The 9,962-nt window shown below is 47.6% G+C and overlaps 1 protein-coding gene across 1 annotated transcript in view; it reads left to right on the top strand.

Annotated features, from left to right (window-relative positions):
* Window position 1: 1 nt before the first annotated feature.
* The window catches only part of B4GALT1 (UDP-Gal:betaGlcNAc beta 1,4- galactosyltransferase, polypeptide 1), a gene marked incomplete at its 5' end in the record, with an annotated part of 57,070 nt that continues 47,109 nt past the window's right edge, over window positions 2–9,962 (top strand). Inside the window, one exon of the mRNA XM_008591110.1 lies at window positions 2–98. Within this exon, the coding sequence (XP_008589332.1) occupies window positions 2–98 (97 nt within the window). The remainder of the gene's footprint in view (window positions 99–9,962) is intronic.

A 9,962-nucleotide genomic window follows, 5' to 3' on the forward strand; every position in this document is an offset into this window, starting at 1 on the left:
CTCTGGCGCCGGCTCCGCGAGCAACTTGACTTCGGTCCCGGGGCTCTCCACCACGTTACTGTCGCTGCCCGCTTGCCCTGAGGAGTCCCCGCTGCTCGGTAAGGACTTGGCGCCAGTCCGAGGGCTGGGACTACACCGGATTTACCCACAGCGTTCTCGGGACGTTTCTCCATGCCCTCTTCCACAACAGCCAGCCTAGCCTCCCTATTCCGGGTCAGAGTCCTTAATCCCAAACAGAAGCTCCGGGCTGGATGGGAGAGACAGGTCGGGAGGTGGGTCCCTTTGCGGACGGTTGGAGGCTGGGGCCTGGACCTATAGAGAAGCCCGCAGATCCCTCTGGCCCTCAAACCAGAGAAGGCCTTGGAGACTTCCTGCTCTGAACCAAGACTCAGGAAGTTTTGGAGTCTGCGTCTGCTTAGGGCTTGGAGCAGGCTTACTTTGCTAACTCCGGTAGGGACCTCGAGACAGCGCAGAGTAACCACTCCCGTCTGGGGGACTGACGGTGAGGCCCTCAGTGGGAAAGGAAGCTGACCTCTCAGTTCACATCTGTCTTCCCATAGAGCCAGTCTCCAGAGAGTAGGTTATTTTTTCTCTTGAGCCTTTGAGCAAGTGACTTAACTTCTTTCTACACCTCCAGTTTCTCTTCTGGTAAATAGGGATAATATATAGTACCTATTTCAAGGGGTTGTTTGGAAGTTTAAATGAAATATCATAAGTAAGGGTTTAATTAATGATGGTAAACCCTCAGTAAATTGTTACGTTCATTTTACGTGCATATTGCGTTCATTTCCTCCTCTGCACAGTTCTCTGGCCTTGGGCCTTCCCCCCTTGCTTCCTCTCTGCATAGGTTCCCAGAACTGAAGAGCAGGGCCCTTCCAGGGACAGAGGGCATGTGTATCCTGGAGGCTGGAGGGCTAATATATAACCAGTCAACAGGGGGATGCCCGTTCTTGGTACTTTTGGTATCAGCCACCGGATTCTCAGTTATTTTACCCAGTTGGGCTGAACCCTGGCCTCTGTCCTGTTTCAGTGTACAAGGGAGCTTGGGCAGGTGGGTTTGTATTCCTTATGGCAGGAGGAGGCTGAGCCCAGCCTGGACCTCTCCTTGAGCTATGACCCACAAGCCCGCAGGCCCAAGGCAGCCTCAGAATGCTTCCAAGGTCACTGGACAGGTGGCTGCTCATTCCTAACGCCAGGTTTTAGAGAACAGTGTTCTGAGTGAGGGGCTCTGGCAGGCGGGCAGGCATCCTGCCAACCGGAGCTCCGTCACTTTCGCTCAGAGCCCTGGCAGAGCAGGCCTTCCTATGCGCTCTTGCTCAATTTCTCCAAAAATTACTTCAGTATTTTCATATCGAGTTTGGGAGGAACTTCTTGGAATTGGTCAGACATGAACTGTGGTAATGAGAGGGACTTTTTTTTAAAATCAGAAAGTTGAATTCCTTTACATTTGATGGTTAGTCTGGAAAGCAGACTAGCTCTATAAAATGTAGACTCTGCCCTACTGCTAAGTGTCTGACTTCAGGCGTGATATAGAGTTTCTTAGAGGTTCTTTCTTGTGTGTAAAATGGGGTTGAAAATGCTTACCTTACAGGGTTATTTTTAGGATTTAGTGAGATGTGTATATTAAAAATGTGGCACATAATGGTACATAGCAGCAAATAATAATATAGTAATAATATTTTTTTAGGGGCTTGAAGTTCCATTTTCTCAGACTCCCATGGAGATGGCTGTGAACAGTAGAGAGTAGGGGGGCACAGTGAGTCCCTAGACCACAGAGAGGCCGGGTTTTTTGCTTTGGGTTGTGTGTGTGTGTGTGTGTGTGGCCACAGGGCTCAAACCCTGGACCTTGGTGTTATCAGCGCCATGCTCTAACCAACTAACCAGCTAGCCTTGCTTTTGTTTTTAATTGCTGCCTGGATGTTGTGCAGAAAGAAAGAGAAATTAATTAGCAAATTAAAGTACCCCAAAGTTAATTAGATTGGTGTTTGAGGTATAGGGTCTTCTCACTGAAGCATGACAGAAACGGTGATGACCACGGCTCTGCTTTGTTTCATTTTGTAATGGTGTCACTGATGATCAGCTTGTCACCAGTTACTGGTGTTTCTAAATTGACTCTGAACTGGCCGCAGGAGAAGACTTCCTGAGAGAGAATGTTTTAGAGGGGAGGAGAGAGGGCCTTTTCTAGCTTGGCTGCCCTCATGTGACATGCATGAGACCTGCATGCCTGATGTTTAGGCTGCTGCTGAGGCATCCCCAGAAATGAGGCTCATTTTAGTTGAGCGTTTAGATCTGAATGGTTGGGTGCAGCTCTTGGAGTGGAGACTTCTGGCTAGAAGGGCCCTTGAGAAAGCAGAAAGTCTCCCTAGGAGTGTGTGGGTTGGTGGAGGTCGAGCCCACCTGTTCATGGGCAGGTGTCAGCCAAAGCCCTTGTGGGGTGGTTTTGAGGTCGGTGGGAGAAACCATCCATGGGGTTAGAGTTGTGGCCTTTTCACTACTTGCATTTCCTTTCCCCTACTTGGCTCTACTTTCTGGTGTCCAGGGGTCTGGCCAGATGTTGAGATCCTTCTCAGCTACTAGGTGGTAGGTTATGGGCTAGCCCTTCGTGTCAGCCAAAGCCCTTGTGGGGTGGTTTTGAGGTCGGTGGGAGAAACCATCCATGGGGTTTAGAGTTGTGGCCTTTTCACTACTTGCATTTCCTTTCCCCTACTTGGCTCTACTTTCTGGTGTCCAGGGGTCTGGCCAGATGCTGAGATCCTTCTCAGCTACTAGGTGGTAGGTTATGGGCTAGCCCTTCATGGAGGAAGTAAAACACCAGACTGGGCTGCTGATGGGTCATAGTTTGATCTGTCACTAGGTTGTCAGATAGACTTGGGTTAGAATCCTGCCTCTGTCTACACTATCTGTGTCACACGGGCAGGTTACAATGTTTGGAGCCATAGTAGGCCCTGTCCTGGTGCCCTCCTCCTCCCCATGGGCTAGTGTGAGGCCTCCTGGATCGAGTGCTGCTGGGGAGAGGTGGGCCTTTCTTGAGGATTCCTACAACTTTCCCCAGGGAGTTCTCCCAGGTAGTTTAGACCTTCAAGTGCCATCCTCTCTCCTTAGCCCTGTGTCAGGCCCTCAGGGGGGCCATGTAGCATCCACTCCACTGACCCTGGCAGTAAGGTTCCCTTTTCTGGCCACCTGGGTGTTTGCCTGAGATGGGAGGAGCAGTGGCCTTGCATTTCTTTTCTTGGAATGTTTATCTCTGCTCAGATTTGGTGGCAGCTCAAAGTGACTTGACTGGCTATGGCACTGCCAATCCAGAGAAGGGTGGGGGCAGGTGGGTAGCACATAAGGCTGAACTAGTTAGCCAGCAGAGCTGGCTGGGTATTCAGCTGGGACCTGGTGAAGTTGGTACAGTCCTGTCTGTACCAGTGGGGGGTGGGGGTGGGGTTCCGGAGTGCTTAAACCCCAGAGACCCCTCTTGCCCAGATGTGCTTTGAGGAGATACTCTTCATTTGTTGGATTGAAGGGAAGATTCTGATCTAGAGGTGGGCACCTGAGCCAGCAAACGATAGCTGCTGGTAGCCAAGGCCCCCAGAGAGTACTTGTCCACGAGTCAATTTTCCTGGTTTTTATGGGGGCTTTCCTTCTGAGCCTCTGCCACAGTTTGTGCCCTAGCACTTGCTAGATCTCTGCTGGGCTCTTGGCTCTCGATTGTTTCTCTACCAGCATGCTTTCCCCCCTTCCCCCATGTGTACACATGTGGACACAAGCAGGTCACCCAGGACAGAGTGTACTTTGAGGCTTGAGAAAGGGCTTTCTTGTCCCTTGGGATTGGGGGAGGCACAGGGAGCCTCACCTGTGTCTAGATCTTGAAGCTTAGGCTTAGGTAACTAATCCTTTAAACTGGTTTTGTCCTGTTGTTGTTTTCTGGGGAAAATCATTTACTGACATACACACATGCACTCTTTGTCTAACAGTCTGAGATTGAGAAATACCCTCCATGACTGACTCGTTTTCATGGTGAAACACGGTTGCTTTCTCCCACACAGTCAGGCAGTCCCTGCCTGTTGTGATTCATTCCAGACTCAGCAAGCGCAGGAGCTGCGTCCTTCCGCAGTAGTGCCTCTGATGAACCAAGTGGAAACTCCATGGGGTATGGGGAGCACGTGCCAAATGTGGTATTGGTTTCAAACTACAGCTTCTGGGAACCATAGCTTCCCAGGACAGGACCATCCAGTATTCTTCCCTGAGGAGCCCAGTAGACTCCTAGTGCAGAGGCTCAGGGGTAGCCTGATGTGGCCTGGAGTTTGGGAAGAAGATCCTTGTAAGGTGTGTCTGTGGGCCCATCAGAAATGTCTTGTATGGTGGTCTTACATGGTTGTCCTTGATGGCTGAGGCATCTGGTAACTTTATTCATTCAGTTCTGACAATGTGTCTGTACTGTGCTGGGCACTAGAGCTACAGAGAAGACAATATGCCTTCCCTGTAGCAATTCTCCATTTAGGCAGGGGAGGTGTAATTAAACAGTGCTGATGTCATTTAGGGAGACCAAAGTATGTGTGTTTGTTTTTTCCTCTCCCTTTCTCCTCCCTCCCTTCCTTTTTTCCTTTCTTCTTTCATAAACCTAGAATTGATGTGAAAGTTCTCCAGTTCTAGTTTTATTCGATTGTGTGAAAATTTTCCTCTAATTTCTGAAGCTACGCATTAGCTCTGTTGGGTAATCTTTAACTTGCTGCTTTGTAATGATTATAATGAGAAAACAACAGCCATATGCCTGGATGTTTTGGTCTTTGGGTAGCAGCAGGGTAGGGATTTCCAGGCTAGAACTAGGCTAATTTATGGGTTGGGAATGATGGGCAGTTAATGCCAAAGCAGTCCATGCCTTTCCACAGATTCCACCCTGGGGGTGACCATCCAGACTCTGGGAGCAGGGTCGGATGGCTCATCCTCTTTGGGCTCAGCTGGACTATGGATATGTATGAAAGAGGCCCAGTTATTCTGTAGTTAAACGTGGTGATTTCTCCACTGCACATGTACCCAGTGCCTTCTCTACCTTGTTCCCCACTCTTTGTTCCCTGCCTGTTCCTGCCGAGAATCAGAGACTAGAATTCTGCTTGAGTCCATGTCCACCTGGAAATTCCAGTTTTTCTTATCCAGTAAAGCAGTAATCCAGTTGTCTTAGGACAAATGATCTGCCCTTGTAGTTTAAATCTTTGAGGGCCTGGCACTGTGACAATTTTACATTTGGCTCTGGCATAGCCCGGTGTGGTCTCTAGGCAGTGAGTTCACCTTAAAGGCCAGCCAACCAGACCCTGACTCCAAGGGGAGTTAAAAAGGCCCAGAATTGGACTCAGTGACCTTCACAGGCTCCTTCCTGTCCCTAAACTTCATGAGGGTTTTTGGGATCCAAACTGCAGCTGGATTGTAAGACTTCAGTTGTGGAGGCCTCTGTGTTTGTCTGGGCCTATGCAGGGTGAGGTGAGGTGGTCACCAGCTTGAGGAGAGTCCTCGGGATCCTGTTTTAAAAGTCAGAGACCTCCAGGTTGGAGGGTTGTGGTAGCTTAGGGGTGGGGGACAGGGTTTGGCTGGGAGCTGGTTCTGGGTGAACGTGGCCTAAAGGGATTTGTCCTTAGAAGACAGCTGTGTGTGAGTCACACATTCAGTGTTTCAGGTTCCACTTCCCAGCTTTGCCTCAGCCCACCCCTTCCCGACACAAATGAAGGCCAGGGGCTATGCAATTGGCTGTTGCTGAATTCTCTGGCAGTGATTTTAATGCCTGGCTGGGTGTGTTATGTAGCTGCTTCTTTATCCCCACCCCACCCTCTCTCCAAAGCCCCTCACAAAACCCAGAGAGAGAGGAGAATGATTTGCCTCAAAGGGATGCTGGGAGCTAGGGCTGTGGGTCTTTGCTTTTGCCTTTTTTTTTTTTTTTTTTTTTTTTTTAAAAATGACCAGTAAGGGGATCTTAACCCTAGACTTGGTGTTGTCAGCACCACGCTCTCCCGAGTGAGCCACGGGCCTGTCCTGCCTTTTTGTTTTTGAGGAGAGGTAATCTCTTCCTCCTTTTTGTAAAAAGTAATGCAGGCTCATTGAAAATAATTTGAAAAGTTTAAAGAGATAGAAAAGCACATCCATAGTCCTATCACCTAAAAGAAACATATTGGCATGTTTCCTACTAGTTTTTTTAAAAGACATGTTTAAGGATATAGCTGATATCTTTGTAGATGGACAGATGGACTGATGTGGTTCATGTAGATGGCCTGGTGTTCAGCATTTTTTCATTTAAGATTCTTTCAAACTCAGTCCTATACCTCTAAAAATCACAAAGGCAGTATCATTCTGTCCACTGAATATGCTGTAACTTTCTTTATCATTCAACTGTTGTTGAACACACATACATACACATATGAGTTTTAGTTTTTGTTTTTTCTTGGTGGTGTGGTGAAGCTTGTATGCACTTTTTGGATGGTTTCTGTAGGAGAGCTTTATAAAAAGGAAAAAAAGGAGTGAATGCTTTTTGAGAAGGGCTAACTTTTTAAGCCAGTTTTACAAAGGGATAGACCCATCCGAAATGACAGGTTTGCTTAGTGCTGGCAGATGAGTACCGCTTATTGCTGAATGATGTGTCTAGAATTCTGATTCAAAAGGAAACGAGGTCCAGGAAGTGCCTGTGGCAGGGGCAGAGGGCCAGGCTGCATGATAGGCTCTTAAGGTCTGGCTAAGCAGATATCTGCTGTGAACAGGATCAGTAGGGGTGATGCTTTCTCAGTAACTTCTCCATTTATTTCCTGAGCAGCCAGATCCCAGGTTAAGCTTACATGGACTGCTGTGACTCCGGGGCCATGGTGCTGGGGGAACACTAGGTAGCATCACTGAGGTGTGACACACAAGAGGGGTGGGAACAAGCTAGCAAATCAGATTCTTAAATGTATAGAACAGCTGTCCCACCTCCAGGTGGTCCTGAGATCTGGGGAGGAGCCATGGAATGAAAACTTTGTGGTTTCCAGGGGCCAGGCTTCTCTTAGGGAGAAGCGTCAGAGACCAGAGCCTGGATCTCAGTTGGGGCTTGTTCAGGTGGGTTAGATCAATAAAGCCTTGGTCCAATGTACAAATCTCTTCTCAAGTAGTATATTTTGGAGTTATTTCATTTCGAATGTCCTCAGTGGAGCTAAATTCTCTTCTGAAGGACAGTTTGGTGTTGGGAATCTGCCAGGGGTCATTTGGCACAGAGCCTGGGGAGCTAGGGTGAGGCTGCTCTGAGGGAATGGGCAGCATGACCAATATGGTGTGAGGTCAAGGCTCCTTCCTGCCCTACCACATGGGCCTAGAGGTCATAGGTAGGGGCGCTGACAGGGGATTCAATAATCACTTGGCTGCAAGACATGGTGCATTCTAAAAAGGCCTTTAAAAGTTTCTTCTGTTTTGCATAATGTCCTTTTGCCTTTGACATCCTGAAACCACAGAGCTGTCATTGGTGTTGCAAGGCACTGCTAGCTTGAAAAAACAAACCAAAAAAAAAAAAAAACAAGGAAAGGTATTGAGTTAAAGGGAACCTAGGGAAACATTGATATTTGTGTTATAGGAGCACAGGACTTGGCATTGAGGTGTTAGGTAGTTTGTGGCATTCAGATAAGCACTTCAGGCAGCCTGGGCAGAGTCCCTGCCTGGCCAAGAATGGTCCACCCATTCACACTAAAATCAGGAGGGGGCCCAAGGAAAGGAATGAACTTGGTTCATTTGCTCATTCAGCAAACTTATTGGTAACTACACTATATGAAGCATGAGAGATAGACATGAACAAGGGCTGGCCCTAATTCTTGGGGAACCCCTTAGCAGTAGACAGACTATCGCAATAGGATGTGATCAAAGAGAGAGGAAGCCTGGGTGCTCAGAGGGCACTGAGGAGGTGCACGGAGCCAAATAGGTAGTGTGGGCCAGGGCCAGAGCCAGAATGAGGGGCCTGTCTTCCAAACACTAATTTTAGTATCCCTGTCTCAGCATGTTTGAACAGTTCCCCAGGTTGGAAAGGGCAAGGGTCTACTGCTGACAGTAGCCTGTGATTTCCTCTCGTTGCTGTCACATGAGGAGAACATTATAGCTGAAGTCCCAGCCTTTGCATGCAGTTACCAGCAGGGCAGGAGAGGAAAGGAAATGGAGGAAGAGTGAGCAGAGATGATAAAAGAGAAAGAAGGTGGTATAGTTGGGAATGTTCTGGACAGTGGATGGCTGAGGGTAGACTAAAGGGAAGAAGATGGAGGGGAAGAGAGCTTCATGGTATGCAGAGGGTAGGGGCGAGCCTCCAAGGCCACTGCACTGGGGATTCCAAGTTCTGGTTCTTATTCTTTTCCTAGTCCGTTTCATCAAAGGCATGTCCTAACTTCTTTGGTCTGTGTTGCCTTTCTGAAATTCGAGTGGGCTGGGCCTGTTGGTCTACCCTTCCTTCTCTACCACCTAGATTCTAGTTTGCTCTGTGTGGGGAATCCTGGTTATGTCTGCAACATGAAAACTGAAATTCCTTGGGAAGCTCACTTCCCCTGACCCAGTTCAGGGCTGTTGTGAGGCTTCTACTGAGGATTTTGTTATGTCTGTCTAAGCAGGCATAAAGATTTTAGCAGGTGGATGACTCTTAGAAATGGCACAAAAAATGTTTCTATCACACTGGCTAGCTGTTTGATTTGAGAAACATGTTATCCTCTCTGTGCCGCAGTCTTCTCACCTGTAAAATGGGGATAATAATAGTATCTACCTCATAGATATTGTGAAGTTTAGGTAGTAGCTGTGAAAGTGCTTAAAACAGTACCTAACACAGAATAAGCTCTGAATGTGTTTTATTTATTTTTGGTAGTAGTACTACTTTTTTATTTGTGAAAATTTTGGCTTTGCCTTTATAAGATTGCTGCCGCTGCTTTTTTTAAGTTGAAAATACAACGTTATTACATTAAATGTTAAAAAAACTCTACCTGGGCCGGCCCGGTGGCGCACTCGGTTGAGTGCGGTGGCGCTCCCGCCGAGGGTTCGGATCCCATATAGAGACCGGTCCGCTCACTGGCTGAGCGCGGTGTGGGCGCGACACCGAGGGATGCGATCCCGTTACCAGTCACGAAAAAAGACAAAAAGGAAAAAAAAAAAAAAACTCTACCTACCATTGTAACTAAACATGCTTCTACCACTGTAACAAAATTGCTGTTACTTCCCAAATGCATACCTATTTTATTCTGTTGCTATCATGGAGTGAAACTATTTGCATTCAGCTATTTTTGTCCAACATTATCTTATAAAATGTTATGTTGTTTATAATTATCTTAATTATCTCTTGGTGCAGCTGTCTAGTATCCTTATAGATACTCCTTAGCATTTACCATTTCAAGTTTGACTATCATAGATAATCTTGAGATGAATATTTTTGCAGTGTGTAGCTCAGTTGAATGACTTCCTTATGATAAATTCCTGGAGAGGAATTTCTAGGTCAGAGGATACCACACTGGTTCACATAGCCACATTGCTTTCCAAGAGGTTTGGGATCATTCACAGGCCCTAAATTAGAAATTCCTGGCTTTTAAAGAATGTGAATTCCAAAAGAGAGTCAGATCTGGAGCCTCACACATTCCCAGCCTCTGTGTGGGGGGGTGGGGGGAGTGTGAGTGAGAGAGAGAGAGAGAGATCCCTATGCATGGTACTGTGTGGCCTCTCTGGACATAAGGCTTTTCCAGTAAGTGATTGCCTCTGGGCAGTTCCTGTTTTGGTCACTTAATGTCCCTGAAAGGAACCTTATTGTGGCTCTTTCAACACCTCACCTACCTTTGCTAGAGTTGATTTACACAAAGTAAGAACTTTCTTTCCTTCTTCCTTTACGTGTGGAGCCAAACCTGTAGAATAGGGACAGACCTTGGCGTTAAAAACTTGATTTAAGGGCCGGCCCGGTGGCGCGCTCGGTAGAGTGTGGCGCTTGGGAGTGTGGCGGCGCTCCCGCCGAGGGT

Source organism: Galeopterus variegatus, unplaced genomic scaffold, assembly GCF_000696425.1.
Source record: "Galeopterus variegatus unplaced genomic scaffold, G_variegatus-3.0.2 Scaffold143, whole genome shotgun sequence".
NCBI classification, from domain to species: Eukaryota; Metazoa; Chordata; class Mammalia; order Dermoptera; family Cynocephalidae; genus Galeopterus; species Galeopterus variegatus.